General features: G+C 43.8%; 1 protein-coding gene across 2 annotated transcripts in view; it reads right to left on the bottom strand.

The window, feature by feature from the left end:
• The window catches only part of cep85l (centrosomal protein 85L), a 64,126-nt gene that overhangs the window by 23,996 nt on the left and 18,450 nt on the right, over window positions 1–21,680 (bottom strand). For both annotated transcript variants that reach the window (XM_079646233.1, XM_079646232.1), the window contains exon 4: window positions 5,530–5,615. In XM_079646233.1, coding sequence (XP_079502359.1) covers window positions 5,530–5,615 — 86 coding nt within the window. The remainder of the gene's footprint in view (window positions 1–5,529; window positions 5,616–21,680) is intronic.

The raw sequence follows: 21,680 nt of genomic DNA, 5'->3' as shown, positions 1-21,680 counted from the left end.
ATGGATTAACCTTCAGCCGCGTTTTTCTAGTTTTTGATCAGAATAACAGCAAAACGTGAGCATATCTATGTGTTTTGCTACCTAAAGCTACGTCATGTGATGTCTGTATTTGCTTCCCCTGTCGCGAGTTCTGATCGCTCATTGATGATACTTATATTTCTAGAATCTGTGGAATCTCAGCTTGTTAGCATAAGCGTGTTTGTGCATATCCGATAAGTATATCGATTGATTTACACCTGGAGTGCGTTAGCATTTTTTACGCTCAGGGCTCATTTAGACGCTTCTTGTGAGACTTGTGTTTTGTTTCGGTAAACATGGTTCATATCATAAGTTAGCTGAGTTTCTTCCTGTTAAGGCCCAGATACACCGGCCAGTCACCTGAGAAGTTGCCGACGGCGACACCGACTGTTGCGTCGCCGGACTCTCCTGCATATTTGCCGACTTCGCGCACTGGAACACACCGCAAATCCGAGCCGAGCACGTATGAACTGCGTATGCGTGAGTGGCAATAACTCTCCTTACCAGCAGGCGGCAGTAGTGTGTATTCATCATTCAAAAGAGGCAACAACCGGAACAACCGGAAGACAGAGAAGAAGAACAGACTCCGTGATATAAACAAACAACAAATAGCGTTTTTCTTTCCATTTTCACTCTCGTTCATTGAAAACATGAACGAACAGGAGCTCTATAAACCGATGAGGTGAAATAGCCGTCCGTGTGTGTTCCATCTTCCATTTAAAATAATTTGTTTACCTCCCTCACTTCCGTTAACGCTTCTAATGCACTGATTCGCTAGCTGAACAGCCAATCAGTGTTATCCCTTTGTCCGACTTCCGGTGGTGTTCCCGACGCCGATTCAACATGTTGAACCGGCAAGAAAAGGCGTCAGGTCGGCAGAAAAGACCCGACGGTGCGGCGCACACCACTCCGAATAAGGCGTGCCCACGCTCATGTTCGGCCCGACTCCCATTTACTGCCGATTTCGGGCCGGTGTATCTGGGCCTTTAAATGAGCAGGACACATGAATAGTTTATTACATCTTAAGAAGCCTCAGTACTAGTTGGACTTCTACCACAAGTAGGCTACTGTGAAGTTATTTTACTGTGTACTTTTTCAGTTATTCTCTGTCAAACTCCTGTGGCAGAGCCCTTTCATCTGAGCTCTGTTACACACATACAGGACTGTCTCAGAAAATTAGAATATTGTGATAAAGTTCTTTATTTTCTGTAATGCAATTAAAAAAACAAAAATGTCATACATTCTGGATTCATTACAAATCAACTGAAATATTGCAAGCCTTTTATTATTTTAATATTGCTGATTATGGCATACAGCTTAAGAAAACTCAAAAATCCTATCTCAAAAAATTAGAATAGTTCCTCAGACCAAGTAAAAAAAAAAGATTTATAACAGCAAAACACAATCAAACATTTGAAAATGTCCATTAATGCACTCAGTACTTGGTTGGGAATCCTTTTGCACGGATTACTGCATCAATGCGGCGTGGCATGGAGGCAATCAGCCTGTGGCATTGCTGAGGTGTTATGGATGCCCAGGATGCTTCAATAGCGGCCTTTAGCTCATTAGCATTGTTGGGTCTGGTGTCTTTCAGCTTCTTCTTCACAATACCCCACATATTCTCTATGGGGTTCAGGTCAGGGGAATTTGCAGGCCAATCGAGGACAGTAATGCCATGGTCAGTACACCAGTTACTGGTGGTTTTGGCACTGTGGGCAGGTGCCAGATCATGCTGGAAAATGAATTCCTCATCTCCATAGAGCTTTTCAGCAGACGGAAGCATGTAGTGCTCTAAAATCTCTTGGTACACAGCTGCATTTACTCTGGGCTTGATGAAACACAGTGGACCAACACCAGCAGCTGACATGGCTCCCCAAACCATCGCTGACTGTGGGAACTTCACACTGGATTTCAAGCAACTTGGATTTTGCTCCTCTCCAGCCTTTCTCCAGACTCTGGCGCCTTGACTTCCAAATGAAATACAAAACTTGCTTTCGTCTGAAAAGAGGACTTTGGACCACTGTGCAACTGTCCAGTGCTTCTTTTCCTTAGCCCAAGTCAGACGCCTCTTCCGTTGTCTTGAGTTCAGAAGTGGCTTGACCATGGGAATACGGCTATTGTAGCCCATTTCCCGGACACGTCTGTGAACAGTGACTTTTGATACCTGGACTCCAGCTTCAGTCCACTGTCTTTGAAGCTCCCCCAAATTCTGGAAGCGACTCTTCTTCACAATGCTGTTAAGGCTGCGGTCATCTCTCTTGGTTGTGCAGCGTTTCCTGCCACATTTCCCCCTTCCAACAGACTTTTTGTGGATGTGCTTTGAAACTGCACTCTGTGAACAGCTTGCTCTTTGAGAAATTTCTTTTTGTGTCTTACCCTCCTGATGGAGGGTGTCAATGACGGTCCTCTGGACAGCAGTCAGATCAGCAGTCTTCCCCATACTTGTGATTTAGTTTACTGAACCAAGCTGAGTGTTTTTCAAGGCTCAGGAAACCCTTGCAGGTGTTTCGAGTTAATTAGACGATTCAAGTGATTCGTTGAACACCCTACTAGTATACTTTTTCATGATATTCTAATATTTAGAGATAGGATATTTGAGTTTTCTTAAGCTGTATGCCATAATCAGCAATATTAAAATAATAAAAGGCTTGCAATATTTCAGTTGATTTGTAATGAATCCAGAATGTATGACATTTTTGTTTTTTTAATTGCATTACAGAAAATAAAGAACTTTATCACAATATTCTAATTTTCTGAGACAGTCCTGTACACACACACACACACACACACACACACACACACACACACACACAAATGTCTCAGAGGACGGATACCTGAACCGTAGCGTCCAGCTAGCTTAGCCGCTAGCTTAGCGATAAATACACACAGCGTTGTATTCTCCTCCCCCTGTCGGCCCTAAAAGCTTCAGAGGGCGGATACCTGAGCTCCATAGCGTCCCGCTAATGTGAAACACACACACACACAGCGTTAGCGGGACATTCTCCTACCCATGTCGGCCCTAAAAGCTTCAGAGGGCGGATAGCTGGGCTCCGTAGCGTTCCACTTTTGTTTGAAAGTATAACGTGCTAGCCTGCTGTAATACATCGTATAGTCAGGCACACATTTATGAGATTTAACAATGGCCAATTATATTTCTTAAATAATATGTAGTCTATTCCCAGAGCATAATTCATGGGGCAACAAGGTGAGGTGTAAAATGTGTTTTAATATCATACATTTTACGCCAGCAAACTTCTTGTACGGACTTCGGCAGTAGTGAAGACTTTACTACGAACTTGCAAATCACCAGAAGTCGTTCGCGAACCGGTGAACGAATCTTTAAAGTGAACTTAATCAAAAGATTTGTGTCCCCGGAGGGATTCGAAATGCCCATCACTAATTTCCACAGCCCCACCGAAAATATTTTCCACCAGCCGCCACTGCATGAAGATCATGTAAAAATAGTAAAAAAACGACTAAAGATTTAAAAGGTTTATTTTTTTATACAACTTCAGGCAGTAAGTCTAAAAAAATGTTTTCCGTCCGTGACCAGGACGCCATCTGCGATCGATTAACTTGTGAACAATGATCCCTCGTTCTACGCCTCCTGTACCCAGTCCCGGACTGGCCATCGGGAGGACCGGGGGGTTTCCCGATGGCCTGGCCTGTTAAGTGGGGTGACTGGCTGTCTACATGATGTCATTCAAGCTCAGGATAACCTCAGCTCAGGTGAGGTTAAGGACTCTGAGTGTTTAGATAGTTAACTTAGTTCTCAGTGGGTCTCAAATGGTTTGGCCACCATTTATGTAAACACATATTTCCATTTGAGGGGAGAGTGATTAGTAAAATATGCATGAATAAATAAATAAAAAGTTAACTCGGTGAAAAAAGGTAAGACACACTTTTAAAACTTGTTGAGAGCTAAAACTAGTCTTTGCTGCTGCCTCAAAGAGGAGCAGGGGGAGAGGAGGGAGAGGAGGGAGAGGAGGGATAGGAGGGATAGGAGCGAGAGGAGGGAGAGGAGGGAGAGGAGCGAGAGGAGGGAGACAGGTGAGGCTGATTCAGGAGCACAGACACACTCACAACTATAAATGAACCAAAAATAAACAAATAAACAAGTTTCAGTGTTTTTTCATATTGGAAATGGGATGTTATTGGTTATGGCCATGATTTTATGATTATTGAAATGTATACAGTTCTGTTTCATATAGGTGTTCCCATAGATCTATTCTCTTTATTTCCCCCTCAAAATGCACCAGATTGATGCATTTAACTCCTAAATAAAAAATAAAAAATCATATCGGGGGAGCATGCCCCCGGACCCCCCTAGAGGATTTGAGGTCCACCCCCAATAGGTTCCAAAATACTTTTACCATTTTTAAATAGTAACCCATGTCCATATGTTTATTTGTGTGGGTAGTAGATTTAAACTATAAACTATGCCTGTACCTGTTCGCTCTGCCATCGGGTGAAGGGTCTGCTAACAAGCGACCAACAGAAAGGTTAATGTTATTGCAAGTCACCTCAAACCCCCCCCCCCCCCCCAGTTACCACCCCCCCCCCCCAAGTATATTTCAGATCTGTGGGAAACACTGAGCAGGATAATCTCAATATATTAAAACCGCAATATGAATTTAAAGCTTAAAAGCAATTGGCAGAAGAAAAAAGCTAACGCTAGGCTATAAAGCAGGGGTCTCAAACTCAAGGCTCATAAACTACATGTCCCACAATGCATCTTGTTTTGTGACATGCACACTGAAGAGACTTTTTAATTATTTGCCCTGGACTTCTGCTTTCAGACGTAGTTGATTACTAAGTTATTACCCTATCCGATAATAATCTAATTCAGAGGCAATAGTGTAATATAATACATTATTTTATATATATATATATATATATATATATATATTATATATTTATATAGTTACAACCTGCCCTTTGGAGTGCAACCTTTATGCGAATGTGGCCCGCGATGTAATTGAGTTTGACACCCCTGCTATAAATGGAACTACATCGCGTAGTTGCATCACCACCGCTAAGCTAATATTTGGTTCAGTAGTCACACGATGTAAATCTTATTTTAGGCATCTAACAAAAAACACATTAAAAAAACGTTGACATACAGACAAGGGAACTAGAGGTGGTAAATTGCTGACTCATTTCCAGCTTTAAGGACTCATTCCTGCACCATTCTATGGAGCAGCTAAATACAGAGATCCACACAGTAAACTACATAGACATTGAAGGTGTGTATGACATGAGTCACTTAGGTCTAAATAGAGAACTCAGCTCTTCGTCTGAGGGTGTGTGTGTGTGTGTGTGTGTGTGTGTGTGTGTGTGTGTGTGTGTGTGTGTGTGTGTGTGTGTGTGTGTGTGTGTGTGTGTGTGTGTGTGTGTGTGTGTGTGTGTGTGTGTGTGTGTGTGTGTGCGTGCGTGCGTGCGTGCGTGCGTGCGTGCGTGCGTGCGTGTGTGTGTGTGTGCGTGTGTGTGTGTGTGTGTGTCCTGCAGTACCTCTCTATCTCCAGCTCTCTCTGTCTCAGCAGCCCCTCCTTCACCTTCACCAAAGTGTGTACAGGAAGAGAGGTCCCCGTCAGCACCTGGATACATACACACACACACATGTATTATCAGTGCATAGTGCATAGCATCGTAGCATAACGCATTCATAGCCTAAAAGTAATGACGTCAGTGTGTTACGTCATGTTAATGATCAGGTATTGATTGTATTAAATCTATGTTTGATTCATAAAAACTGTTTTCATGGGCTGTTTTAAGTCATCTTTTTTTTTTTTTTTTATAATAATAATACAGATCACACACTGTATTTTTGTACGGTCAGTTGTCATTGTCGGTACTTCGGTAATTTGCACATGGTGTGAAGTAAGGGTGAGAATCCTTTTTGAATATGGATTTTTATATTTGTGGAGAGCACAACACTTTGGATTCATTATGGCTAAACTGTCCACAGTAAAGAAAAGGAAAAGAGAACAACATCAGTGATACCCTCATTTTAAGTTAAGTTGTTGTTGAGTTCCAGCAGTTAGTACGTCGTGGAACGGACTATTTTTTAGTACAATCCTGTTCAAATCAATATGTCCTGTAAAATGATGGATGGATTTAGTATGTACCTGCCTAAGTACCCGTGTAACAAGCTGATTCGGAAGTAGTACTTTGATGTCTGTTTTGTGTGTTGGGAACTTTAAACTTGGATATTTGATGGATACCTTCTTTGCAGCACATCCTCTCCTTCTTTGCTTTTTCCTCTTTCTCTATGCTTGTTGCTTACTCGCTATAACACTACATTACATGTTTAGCTAATGCTTTCACCAAAAGCAACTCACGTACACTTCAATACCGTAGATATTAGGGATGCTCCGATCGATCGGCCGCCGATCATTGTCGGCCTATATTCCCTCTTAATAGTTTGATCGGTGCTCTCTATAAAGGCCGATCAGGAGAGCCGATCAGATGACGCAAAATACATGAGACTTTCCTCTGTACTAAAGAAGCTCGCAAAAATGGTTTCACCGGTCTGGTAGTTTTTCAAGGAGTCCGAAAAAGACAATAAAATAGCTATATGCAACGTGTGTGAAGCAGAAAGAGAGAGGGATCAGATCAGCTGCTGCTGACGGAGGACACGCAGCTCTATTGGATCACAGCTCCGCCCGCTGTGACGGACCGGTGAGCGGAGCAAAGCACACACTAAAGCCTCATCCCAATACCCCTCCTCGACTCCTCCTTTCCCTCACTCGCCTCCCTTCCTTGCGTCTTAGCTCCGCCTTCCTAAGATGCGAGCGAGAGACACGAGGAGGTGACGCGAGGACAGAGGAGTCCTCAAGTATTAATTGGGATGTCCTCGTTCACTCAAACGTCACTCTTAAACGACGTCTGTTAATGATGACATGTGCACAGCTGTATCCCCTCTCATCGGGCTTAACTGAATAACCCTTTAGAACCGGCCCATTTGTTGTTAAATATTTATTTAAATGATGAATCTTTCTCTTGTTAGTCAAGGAATTCAATGTATGATGGTTGGTCCTGCTTTTGTGTTCCGTTTTGGTGTAAAATGTAGCCTACATTTAAATAAAAATCTAATTATAGTAATGTGAAGGCCTTTTAGAAATGAATTGCACATAATGATTCCCACGGAGCTGTGAGCACTCATACATTTATTTGACGCTTTTCCACTCATCTTCCAGTTGTCGGTTTTCCTCTGTTGAAATCGACCAGCTGTGAAGGTGGGGGCGGGGCTTTTATGCGCGAGTAGTGAAAACACTTCCGCGTAGTCTGTTCGCGTGTATAGAGATGGGTTGCGGTCGGATAGTTTAAAAATCAGCTCCTAAGTTCTAACCCTATCTCCTATTCCTTGACCTCTGAGTGAAACGTCACGGGGTTAAGGGATAGTGGATAGGAGAATTCAAAAGGACTCAGAGTACTTTAGAGCAGAGGTTCTCAATTGTTTTTCAGCCAAGGACCCCTTACAAGATAGAGAATACACCAAGGACCCCGTCATTCTGATTTGTGATTTTGGGCTATATAAATAAAAATTGACTTGACTTGACATGTATGTCCCTTGGAATAATCTGACGTAGCCTATTTTTTACACTTCTATAGTCTTAGTTATGTGAAAGAACAACACAAGAGCAATGTATTAGAAATATATTAGATATGTATTAAAAATATTTGCACCATCTCAACACAGAATACCCATAAAACAATCAATCAATCAGCTGCAAGTAACACTGTACCTAAACAAAATATCAAAGGGAAATCAAGAGAAAAGTGATCATTTGAAGTGCATTTCAACACACACACACACACGCACGCACGCGCACACACACACACACACACACACACACACACACACACACACACACACACAAACACACCAAGTGTTTCACTCTTAGTTAAAATTAAAGGATTTATAAAAGTCTAATAACAAAAATAAATGCAGGCTATAAACAATTGAACACATGCCTGCATTGCAACATATATCAAGTAAATTGCAAAACAACTGCAACTGCATTGCTACAATCCCAAACCACTACTTGTAATGGCAGCCAGCTCTGGACACTATTGGAGTGATGCAAGGCAGTCCATGAAGCTGATTGCTTTTCTCTGCAAGTGAAGACACACATATCAAACTAAATCAATAAATGCAACATACAGTATCTGACATTTCTGTTGCGCGCACACGCACGCACACACACACACACACACACACACACACACACACACACACACACACACACACACACACACACACACACACACACACACACACACACACACACACACACACACACACACACACACACACACACACACACACACACACACACACACACACACACACACACACACACACACACACACAGGGGTTAAAGTGGGCGGGAACGATCCAGAACAGCGTTCCGGCACCTTCGATTAATAAGTAAATAAATCTGATTGGCAGTTTCATACATAATAATGTCAAGCGAGTTCACAGGGCTGCCAACTCTCACACAATTGAGATTTTTCACACGCTCTCAGCCACAAATCCATTTTCTCAAGCAGTGAAAAACAAATTCATAACTGATAATGTCATGGTGCGAAAAGAGGACACTACTGCACATTGCGCAACAGCAGCACCAGGCAGCAGACCATCTGAATAGCGAGAAATATACACAAATGTATTATATTGTAACTTATTCCCATGCATGTTGCTCAAAGTAATCTCAGTCAGTCTCACTTCTGCGGCTCTCCCTCTCCTCTCGCGCCAGTGCGATGAGCCGCGCAGAGCCGGACACATCAATGGACTCATCCAATTGAACCGCGAATTTAGACCCTCTCAGTCTTTCCAGCAGTTGTGATTTGATATCAGCAGACATGTCCTAAATTCGTCGTCTGCTCTTTAGCAGAAACAGACGTAACATTAACCATCCGTTGTTGTTGCTGGCTGTAGTCCTCGCCCTTCCTCTCAAAAAAAGCCCGGTCTTTTTTTACATAATGGATGCTTGGTCTCGATGTGCCTCTTCAATTTGGCAGGCTTCATCGCCTCATTGGCAAGACACCGCAGGCATATCAGACATTTCGGTTTCCCTTCCACTTCAATAAATCCATATTGGAGATACTCCTCATCGTATTTCCTTACTTTTGTTTTTCATTTACTTCATTTGTAGCCGTAACCGGTCGTTTTAAAAATCGGTCCATCTTCGTAGTATGCTAGCCGTGTTATCCTATGATGCTAGAAGTGGCGCTCTCTGACTGACGTACCAGTTATTGTTGTTTCCATGGTAACGGGTGACGCGCTTGATTTTTAAATGTATAGATTCGTTAGATTAGAACGTAATCTATGAACTATTTTAGATTAAAAAAAATAAAATATTATTTGTTGAACTATGAAGCCTTTTGTAAAAAAAATAATAATGAAAAAAAAATGATATCATGATAATTTAAATGAATGAATCTGAAAACTTTTCACGGACCCCCTGGCAGAGTGCCACGGACCCCCGGGGGGTCGCGGACCCCACTTTGAGAACCACTGCTTTAGAGAATCTGAATGCACTTTCACTATCCGACGTGTTTATGATGCGCCAGCAGACGTCATTGTGTGCGTCTTCTGCTGTGGTGAAACTATGGAAACTACAGTTTTCTATACAGCAGACTACAACAGGAATGTATAATAAAAACGACGGACTACTTTAAACTCATCTAGAGACTCTGCACCGTGCTCTGATGCTGTTGTTTTATGCTTCATGAACGTGGACAACAGAGAAACATATTCTTCATGACCAAAGTTGGAATTGAAATAAAAAAGGAAAGTGAACTTATGCTCGTCACCCTCTCCCTCCGGTCCACATTAATACAAATGATCCCAACACGTATGATTGTATGACAATATCTTAAAATAAATACAAATGTATTTATTATAAACGTTAGTCTTTAACACCTATCACTGTGTATATCACCATTCAAACATCTTTTAAAAGTTGAACAAACCCCACACAGCTCAGTGAAATGTTGACTTTATTTGATAATTTCAGTAAAAACTAATGTTCATATTTCTCTTTTTGATTATAATACTGATGAACGTTCAAAACAAAGTACTTTGGCAAGTTACCACATACGTTTTAAAATGCTTAATAAGCACCTTAACTTTCATGATATAATTTCTCCGTCATAATCTGTTGTTTCCGTGAACGGCCAACTGTTGTGTGATGGCAAATGCTACGGCTGCAAGGCATTGTGGGGCAGCATTTTCTGCTCTCCTTTCGGTTAGGGAGGTCCAGTGGTTCCTAATCTAAAGGAGGTTATAAAGGAAGTTTGAGACCTCCTTTCCTATCATTCTAGAGAATTCAAACAGCACTTATCATGGCTGCCACTGAGGGACTTCCGAGTCATTTTACTCCGTTAGGAAGGTTCCTAAGCTAAATAGACTATTCAACTTCAGCCTCGGTATGATAAAAACCTGGTACTAAGCACACAGGCATCTTGTTAAAGTTATCTTATCTTAGCCAGCGCCATATAGATAGATTATATCTATATGGCGCTGATCTTAGCTATCTCTTAGTGGAGGAAAACAATTGTGACATCACTTACGCGACTCTGGAATTTGTAGTCTTTCTAGTTGCGTATTTTTCGTAGTCTTATATTTCAACAGTTTTACGACAAACTGACTTTTTTTACATGGAAATTATTTTTAAGATTGACAAACATAATATGTGTAATTCATGGCACAATTCAAACAGGATCGAAAGGTAAGTTCTGAAGGATTATTTGAATTATTTGAAGTATTAAAGTAACGTGGTATGGCAGGAAAGTTAAATCTGGTATATTCATTTTAATGTCACCTTATATATATTCATGTGTGTTAAATTTGAAGGGACAAAGTATCTTTTCCCTCCCCCAATATATTGAGGTGAAGTCCTTGTGTTTAGAGAAGAGATGGGAGCATGGGACACCCTTATTTGGAGATAGTGCCGAAACTCTGGAATGTTTCCCTCGTAAAAGAAGGGTGTGCGTTACACAATCTTGTAGCAGATGTGTGTGTGTTTTCATTGCAGTAAATATATGTGCTACAGGATTACTGGTCAACTATACCTCTGTTCTTATTCTTTCATGTGTGGGTACTAAATGGCTACAAACATTGTGGAGAAATTAGCTTAAACATCTTTCATTACTCTATATGAAATGGAAGCAGTTTTTTATGACAGGGACGAGAAAGTTGGGGGAGGGAACACATTCCGAAGAGTTTCAGCATGTCAATTATCAAGGGAATCGACTTGTTTTCAATAGATGTGTGTGGTTGGTTACTTTGTATTAATAATAACAGTATGTGTAAAGGAAGCTGGAAATATACAATGTGAAACCTTTTATTTGAAGTAAAGATGTGAACAATAGCTCAAACAAATGGAAGGGCCATAGGTAGGCCTGTGTGAAGTTTGACTATTTGAAAAGCATCTCTAATACTGCTTAAGAGCATAGGTAATGTGTTCCTCGTTATTATTGATATGAAAGTAATTAACATGTATTACGTATATTTAGCCAACTATAACAACTATATCTTAAAACATACTTTTAACTTGTGTGTGGTAACCTGAAGGGGGGAAGATGGACTCAGGGACAAAGGGCCATAAAGGAGATGTGTGTGTGCTGGCTACAAGATGTGAAATAAGATAAGGAAACTTGTTGTTGAGAGCCGGTTCGTACCAGACACCAAAAGGTGTCTGGTCTTCGTCAAACTGAAAGAGACTTTTTGTATCCGGGTTTCTTCTGCTGTGTCGCACTGATTGGGTGCGACAGGCCATGTGTTGGTCTCTCCCAATAAGATGACCTCTGGGGGAAAGCAGGCACACACCCCCTCCTGTGTTTTTAGTATGAAACACTGTGTTTTCCCGGGGTTCGACCTCTTTTTCTTCAGGCTGACCAGGAGGGTAGGACAGAGAGAGAGCAGGAAGTACTTCCTTTGTCTTTGTATTTGTATCTGTATTTTGTATTGTTACTTTTTATCATTAAAGCAAGATTATTGTTTAACTTGTATTCTGGTGTTTCTTAATCCCTTCCTTTTCACGAATTTACCCAGCTTATCAAACGACACGCGGAGACGAGGTAGGTTTTCAACATCCTCCAAATCTCCAACAAATGGTGACCCGACGTGTCTGAGTGGGGTGTTTTCGGGGAAGAGACCACCAGCAGCAAACGGACGGAATAGTCCAGGGCTAAACATCTCGGCTTCTTCTGACAACTAACAACAGAGCTCTGACAATAACAGGTAAACAGATGCCAGTTTAATTCGAAATCTGTGATTTGACCATATTCCAAATTTTAGGGTTGTCAGACGAAGTTTACAGTGTTTTTTATAGTAACAATGCAAATGCGTGTTTTAGTTGTTAAAATCGGATATTGAGTTCCGACAGGCCAGAAGGGTATTGAAGTCCCGGGCTTGAAAGTGGAGGTATAAGAGTCCCCACAGTTAAAATCGGATATTGAGTTCCGACAGGCCAGAAGGGTATTGAAGTCCCGGGCTTGAAAGTGGAGGTATACAGTCCCCACAGTTAGACTGTCTAGAGTAGTCAGTAGGTTGTATTAAGTCTCCATATAAGACTGACTCAAAATAACGAATCCACAGCTCGACGGGACGGGGGACTAGTTATTTATGTTATAAGTGATCCAAAGGAGAGTAACGCAACCTTCAAAAACCAATTTTGAAGTGACCGGACCTCATTAATCCTTTGTTCTGTGAGGGTTGAATCTATGAAGCCAAACGTCACGATAAAAAGTTCTGTGAAGCCTGGGTACTACTCCATGTCAGCGTCACATCGTTGAAAGACGGTGTTGAAGCGCGCTGAGAGGCTTGCTAAACTTGTTGAAATAAACATCGGACAATAAAAGCTGAATAGACTGTACGGGGAATTTTTCTGTGAATATTTACTGGTCAGATAAAGAAGCAAAGTTTGAGCCTGCTGCTTCCAAAATCATTTCTCCCCTCAGTGAGGTGGAGCTCATTCCTGGTCGGGTGCCGCCATCTGGTGGCAAACAGGGTGTGGCACAGAAAGGACAGACTAGCGGTTCGAGTATTGCTTAATGGTATAGTTTGTTGGCTCCATCTGCTGGACGTATTTTGTACTATCTCTTGCAATATTACGTTACACCTGGAAGACGCTTTAATCCAAAACAACTCACAATAACTGCGTTTCACCAGGAACATACAATCAAAGAAGACAGGATCATTAAATTACAATCAGGGTTTATAGGTGCCAAAACATTTCGAGTGCTACTCAACTGGCTTTCAATAAGCCAGTCCGCTGCTCCTATATAAGCGCTTTATTGGTACTTTTCTGTTATTACATTTATCACTCAAGGTGGAGTTCAAATACAGGTGTTTGTACACTCGAACTATTTACACGTCTAGACAAAGGCAGGGACGCTAAATAAATACAATAACTACATTAGGAGTGACGACGAGCATTGTCCTGTATATCACAAATTACTAGTGAACACATATTAACCTAGTCAGATAAATACATGCGAAGTCAATATGGAAGGGCAGTTCAACAAAAGTGATTTAGACGTCCCAATTCCCGGGAGTTTCCGAGAACAATGGGGACAGATTGAGGGATTGATTCTAAGTGGAACAAAACAGGGAGACAAGAAGAAGGCTTGTACCGACCTTAGGTTCCTCCATGATAAAATGATAAAAGAAGATAGAGTGGGAGGGGATGACACTCTAGGGAATTTAGGCTCAGCTCTGAATCAGTATGAGCGACAGCTGGTAAAGAAACTGGGTAACCTAAACGAGCAGAAGCCCGGATTTTTTGCCCGTCAGAAACTAAAGGAAGAGAAAGAGGCGGTTGATAAATTAAGGAGGATTTGCCACAACGCAGCAATTGTCAGGAAGGGGATGATTGTGGTTCGCCCCCCAGTCAACAATCCCCCAGTCATGGTAGCAGCCCAAACACAGGGGGGGGAGTTTCAACGCTCTAGTGACGTTGGCACTCTCCTGTTCCCCCAGGACAGTAGGGACGCATGCGTGCTGACACCACCACCCACAGATGACGACATACATCAATATGTTGCAGAACGTATCGCATTTTATAGGGATATGACTCAAAAGGACACCTCGGCCTCAGACAGGAGGAGACGAAATCTCAGCAGTGCTGTAAATAACGGGTGCACTGCAAGAACGGCTAGTTCAGGAGAGGGGTCTCAGACAGGAAATGTAGGGGATCAGGATGTCTCAATTCAATCCCCCCTGATTTATCCGGATTTATCCAGTGTATCTACACAACCGCCTCCTTACCCTTCCCCTGTCCCGAACGCACCCCCCAGGTATAGTCTACAAATGCCACTGGAAAAAGTGGGCTCTGAGTCAGCCCAAGAACAAGCAGGTGTAAGGGGGGGTAACTTTAAAATAGTGGGTAATGTTTCGCTAACTCCTTTAAGGAAGACCTCCATTAAAAAGGGCGAGAGCAGCCCCACACCGGAAGAATTGATCGCCATTGTAGAAAAATATGAGGACAGGGAAAGAGCTTATGGTGGTGCGGACCATCAGGATAGGGAGGGGGTCTATTGTCAGGAAGCGGAAGAATCATTGAGAAGAGAGAAGGAAGAAATAGAACAAGTACGTCAGGACAGAATGAATAAAGAGCAGGAGGGCGGTAGCCAACAACAAGCAGGTGGGGAAGGGTACAGTGAAAGTTCTTCCGAGGGCGAGGGCAGTTTGAGTGACCTGCCGTTCCAAGAACGGCAGGCACAAACAGGCCATTACTACACCAGCAAGGGAGGGGCATCGGGGGATGAGAGTGGTGAGTGTTCCTCTGGAGCAAAACAGGGAGATGTCAACGGCAGGGTGTGCAAGAGCAAGGTTAAGTACATAAATATGACAGGAACAATCTCTGAACTGACTGCTACACAGGTCCTTGCACTTCCCCGTATGAGTTTGAGATCCCAACACACCTCAGAAGACAACACACCTCTTCCCTTTATTGCTCCAGTATTACAGGCTCCTTTGGTGGCACTCCCCAATGGGAATACCGCTTACCACCCTTTCTCACTAGGAGATGTGCATGCACTGGTTGACAAAATGCCGCTACCTACTGAGGGAGGGAGACATTGGATGAGAAAGTTTGCTGATATGTCAGTAGGACAAACAATCTGCCTTGGTGATTTCAGGAGGATATTAGCACAACAGACTTCCAGCCACGACGTAAAGAAAGTTGAGGAAAGATCAGGAACAGTAACAATGAACGATAACCAGCCTATCTCTCCCAACAACATACACAGCTTGCTGAGCTTGGCAATGAGAGCACATTTCCCACAGACGGGAGGAGGTTACGGCTCACTGTCTTTCACGTTCACACCTGGGGAGGCCGCAGCAACCATGTTGCTCAGGTCACGCCAACAATACATAGTAGCTACTGACTGTAGTCCAGAAAATAGTGACCAACATATGCAGATGTTCCGTAAAGCAATATTAGCAGCAGTACCTGCCGAGATTAAAGCTCTTATGGAGGACAACCCAGAAGTTGATCTACTAAACACGCAGACATGGGAGCGTCATCTGGGCCATCATGTAGGAAAATTTAACAAACAACTTACAAAGAATAAAACTGAGGAAGAAGAGTTAAGAGTGCAACTACTCCGTGCTCAGCTAGAAATAGCCCGTAAAACAGTTCAAAATGAGAAGAAAAGTGCCAAACAGCTGATTGTTCATCCTGTGGCGCCGGCAGACCAGGCACCGGGGCCGCGAAACCCAAATGGGGGTTCTCCCAACCAAGGTCCATTCTATAACCAGCCCCAATACGGCTACAATAATGGTTTTCAGCAACAGGGGGGCGGGTTCAGAGGCAGGCCTAGGGGTAGAGGAGGGTTTCAAACAGCTCCAGGAATGTACCAATATCAACAGAGGGGGTGTTTCATCTGTGGACAGACCGGCCACTGGTACAAGATGTGCCCGACGGGAACCCCTCCACAGGAAGGGCGGGGACAAGGGGGACAGAGAGGGCATGGACAAGGGAACAGAGCAGATATGCAGTATGTCCAGAAACCCCATGAGGCAGCCCCACAGGCCCAACACCAAGGCCAGGGTCACGTTGCACCAAATGTGATGGCTGCTCCCTATGGCCAGTTTGTCCAGTACGAACAAGACTATTACCCACCACAATGAGGTCGCCCAGGGAACCCTGAATGTACGGGCCTGGCGGACCCTTACATGGACATGACTGTAAAACACGCGAAATTACCGTTCCTTGTTGATTCAGGAGCTCGATATTCAACTATCAACTCCCCCGTTTTTAACACATCCAAGTCCAGTAATACGGTCTCAGTCATAGGGTTTTCGGGAGAAATAGAGCAGGTGCCGCTCACTACGCCATTACCCACCAGAATAGCGGGCCAGCTATTTCTTCATCAGTACATTTTGGCACCCCAAAGTCCGGCTAACCTCATGGGGCGGGATGTTCTTATCAAAGCTAACGCCTCGATCCTCTGTTCCCCCGACGGACTAATAATATCATTCCCAAATGGCACTCGCCTCAATTGTTCACTGTCAACCATAAAGTCAGCTTCTCAAATGATGTTGGCCCAATCCACTGCAGCAGAAGCAACTCAGCAGGCCACTATATACTGGGGGTTGCTCGACCGGCCCCAAGACAAGACACCAGGACTATTTTCCATTTTTCAACAATGGAAGCCGTGGATTAACCTCCTCAGGCCTTATGGTTCCCCTCCAGATCCTCCCCATCTGACGCTGAATTATGATAGAATGGACGACCAAAGTTATGCATATGCGTATGACGCAGAGGTGGCTATGTCCATTTGGGACGTAGCCACAACCAATTTATTTATGGGTCAAGCGGGGGTGGCTGCATCTGTTGAACTCACTGATGAGCAACTCTATTGGTACCGTATGTCAGCTGAGGCCACACCACACATTTCATTAGCTATCGGGAGGGGCTATGAAGCCAGGGAACTTGGTCCTATGGTAAAGACACTGCTAGAAGTCGAGGATTGGGAACCAACACAAATAGCAGCACTCACATACTCTCCCTCACACAAGGCTTTAGCTCTAAAAATCTGCACACAAGAATGCATCTTCATGGAGAGACACGAAGTGGAGAGACATCACGGTAGATAAAAGACTGACCATTCATTTACTGAAGACATGTTGCGTGACCTCCCACCTGACCTGTGGGCATCTGACTCTCATGACGTAGGTTTCTGCTCAAAGGCTGCACCAATAACATTTGAAGTGAGTAGCACTATGCCTGTATATCAACCACAGTACCCTGTTAAACCACAGGCCAAAGGGGGAATCAGCAAGGCAGTTGAGGGTCTGAAGAGAGCAGGGGTGTTGGAACCCTCACAAAGCGAGTGGAACACTCCAATACTCCCGGTATCAAAACCTAGCGGGGAGTACAGAATGGCTCATGACTTAAGGAACATTAATGCTATTACAACTACAGCTCTGGTACCAGTGCCTAACCCATACACGGCTATTTGTAATATCACACCTGAACATACCTGGTTCACCTGTATTGATCTGGCCAACGCTTTCTTCTGCATACCCCTGGCGGAGAAGATGAGGCCTATTTTTTCATTTACAATGGGAGGGGAGAAACTACAGTACACGAGACTGCCCCAAGGCTTCAGTCTGTCTCCAGGAATATTTAACAAAATACTCAGGGAACAGCTAGATGGCGTTTCATTACCAGAGGGGGTGGTGTTGATCCAGTATGTAGATGACCTTCTCATTGCAGCACCCTCCGCAGCCTCTTGTTTAGAGGCCACCAGGAACCTACTGGTTCGCCTCCATGCAACAGGGTTCAAGGTCTCCAAGAAAAAGCTACAATGCACCCGTAAAGAGGTGACATTTTTGGGCAGAGTTATCTCTCCAGCAGGTACGGGCATGTCAGCAACACATCAGGAGGTTATATTGCATCACCCAAAACCCAGGACAGTCAAAGACATGTTATCTTTTCTGGGTCTCACAGGCTACAGCAGACACTATATCCCAGAGTATAACCCAAGAACAGCTGTACTGAGGACACTGATCAATGAGAAAGGCATGCGCAATCTCACTGTCACACTGGACTGGACACAAGCTGCAGAAGCTGCGTTCATTTCTCTCAAACAATCCATGTCCCAGGTCACCTCTCTCGCCTCTGCATCCTATGCATTGCCATTTTTCCTTGATGTTTCTGAAAATGAGAACACAGTAAATGGTGTTCTATTTCAGAAAAAGGGGGGATGTAGGTCAATACTGATGTACATTAGTGTCACACTGGACAGAGTGGAGAACAGGGAACCTCCATGCACAAGACATGCAGCAGGTACAGCACGTATCTTAAACAAAATTTCACATTTTGTGATGAGACACCCTTTGACAGTACTGACAACACATAGCATTGTCTCTTTTGTGAACTCAAGTGCATTCACAATGACTTCCACAAGACAGACCAGGTTAGAGAAAACTCTGACGCAAGCACACATCACCTACACACATGAAGGAGTTAACAGCGCAGACACCATTGGCAGCGGAGAACCCCATAGGTGTGAGGAAAGAATCATCCAGGATGTGAAGCTAAGAATAGATCTCAGAGACGAGCCTATGCCACATGCAGAAAACCTGTTCACAGACGGCTGTTGTTTTAGACACCCCACCAAAGGGCTCCAAGTGGCCTACGCAGTCGTGAGTCAAAAAGCTGAGGGAGAGTTTGAAGAAAGATCAACAGGAGAAGTAACAGGGAAAGTCTCAGCACAGTTGGCAGAAGTAATGGGAGTCATTGCAGCATTAGAGCTATCAAAGGGAAAAGATGTAAACATCTATACAGATTCAGCATATGTTCATGGTGTCATACATGTGGAGATGCGCCAATGGATGCGAGCAGGATTTGTAACATCCACCAATACTCCCATCAAACACGAGAAACAGATCAAAAGGCTTGCAGAAGCAGTAATGTTACCCAACAAACTAGCTTTACTTAAATGTAAAGGTCACAGCACGGTGGACAACTATTTGGCTTGGGGTAACAATGCAGCAGACAAGGCAGCTAAAGCCAAAGCAGGGTATATGCCCCAGTTTCAAATGCTGGTCTTAAAATCTGCTGACTTACTGCCCGCAGTAACAGATGATACTCTTAAAGAAGCTCAAGCAACAGGGTCTCCTCAAGACAAGACAGTATGGTTAGACAGAGGAGCTACCAACAAAGACGGGATATGGTACTCCCCAGATGGGAGACCAGTGATACCCCCAGGATGGATAAGATCAATGCTTAAAGAAGCACACGGCCCAACACATTGCGGCAAAACTCAAATGAACAGACACCTGACTCACTGGTGGCACCCTTACCTACCTGACATGATAGCTAATTACCTAGAGGAATGTGTAATTTGCTTAACCCATAACATCAGAGCCACTGTAAAACCGCACCAGGGAAAGTTTCCTTTACCTAAGATGGCAGGAGAAGAAATCATAATTGACTACACTGACATGATTGACAAAGTAAGAGGGTTCAGATACTTACTAGTTGTAGTCGATGCATACACAGGTTGGCCAGAAGCTATGCCATGCAGGAGAGAAGATGCAGACTCAGTGATCAAGTTCTTAGTCACTCATTACATTCCACTACATGGGTTTCCTAGGAAAGTGAGGTCAGACAATGGCAGCCATTTCAAGAACCACGACCTACGCACAGTAGAACAGTCTTTAGGACTAAGACATAGTTTTGGAGCTGTCTATCACCCCCAATCTCAGGGAAAGGTAGAAAGGATGAACCAGAACATCAAACAGAAACTCAGCAAAGCATGTGAGGAGACAGGCATGAAATGGTTAGAGGCCTTGCCTCTGGCTCTCATGTCAATTAGGAGCTCTATAAACAAAGGGACAGGCTTCTCCCCATTTGAGCTGACACATGGCCATCAGTTTCCGGGCCCAGGAGCCTTGAGTGTAGGAAAGGAAGTAGAGGTCCTGAGTCCGAAACCTTATTTCCAGCAGCTTAAGGGATTGGTGTCAGGATTTTCCACACAGGTTGCTGAGGCCAAAGGGGGACCCGAAAAACACGAGGCCAACACAGCGGAGTTCGTCTGGCTGAAGGTCATCCGGCCCAAGTGGCTCAACCCCAGGTTCACCGGCCCCTACAGAGTGACCCAGCGGACATCCCATGCTGTCCGCCTAGAAGGAAAGGGGGACATCTGGTACCACTGGAGCCAGTGTGCAGCGGGGAAATCACCTGGAAGGACCCTCGACGACATCCGGACGGACCTGGCTATCATCAACACGGACCTCCCTACAGCAGACGACTTGGAAGCAGGCATCAGCGGACTGGAGGAGAAGGACCTCGCGGACATCCCTACAGCAGACGACTTGGAAGCAGGCATCAGCGGACTGGAGGAGAAGGACAACAAGGACATCCCTACAACCGACAGCCCAGAAGTCGCCATCAGCGGGCCGGAGCACGAAGACACAGGACTTCACGGGAAGACAGAGGAACCTGCTCCCCTCTGATCAGGTTGCTATAAGCTACACATAGCACCTCATTTACTAACCCATTTTTTGAGGGAAGTGGTATCTTAACCCACAGTTTAAAGTTCTTTTAATAACCCATTTTTTGAGGGAAGTGGTATCTTAACCCACAGTTTAAAGTTCATTTAATAACCCATTTTTTGAGGGAAATGGTATCTTAACCCACAGTGTAAAGTTCTTTTAATAACTCATTTTTGAGGGAAGTGGTATCTTAATCCACAGGTTAAAGTCATTTATTAACCTATAAGAAGACTCCATTTATAAACCCAAATTTAGGGAGTTGTTTTCTAAAAAATCTATATTTAAGGGATTTGTCTTTCTTTTTACCTCATGTGATACTGACACAGGGACCAAAACCTCTCAGAGAACAATAGAAAATGTCTGAAGGAGCCCTGAATTTCCTGATAACCTGTTGGTCACTACTAGTGTTAGGAGTAATAATCTACTTGTTCGCCCTGCTGTATGTACATTGTAACCTTTAAAATCATGGTTGAGTGACCCAGTGGTTCACAGCATTTTTTAATAACTTGGGGGTTAGAATAGACGTATACTGACACTAGAAGGGTTGGAGCTCACAGTATAACTATGTATGGTAACTGGAAATGGTTGGCAGGATTAGCCCTGGTTTCTACGGTGATTGTTACCATTATTTTAATCTTATGTGATTCCATTGACCACCCAGACTCCACTCCTCCGCCAAATGAATCCGTAACTAGAGTCAAACGGGGCCATTATGAGACAGTAGTTACCCCAATGTCTCCTAGACAAACCTTCACTCTCCATGCAGGTAGTGATGGAATAATACAACTCGACTTGTGCAAAATTGCCCCCTGCAGAAGCCTCGACCGTACCTATTCCTACCTAGCCAAATATGTCTGCTTAGCCCCTGCGGTATGTAACAAAACCGTCACAGATACGGTTAAAGGTGCTCCTTACATTTACAGAGGCAGTACATACAGGACCAAAGGCGACCCTGCTGTGTCCGTCACATACACATACGGGTGCACCTGCGAGTCCTGGTCCGGTGTCCTAGCAAATTCGGGTCCTGATGACTGGGGATACATGCCACCTTACCGATCGGCGGAAATCGTTAGATCCCTCAAACATAGAATGAAAGTGATTAGGAGAAACCCAAACGTCCCATGCGTTGTCAGGTTTT

This window comes from Notothenia rossii, assembly GCF_949606895.1.
Source record: "Notothenia rossii genome assembly, chromosome: 8".
Classification (NCBI taxonomy): domain Eukaryota; kingdom Metazoa; phylum Chordata; class Actinopteri; order Perciformes; family Nototheniidae; genus Notothenia; species Notothenia rossii.
Note: the sequence above shows the minus strand (reverse complement) of the source record. Positions and strands in the feature narration are given on the sequence as shown.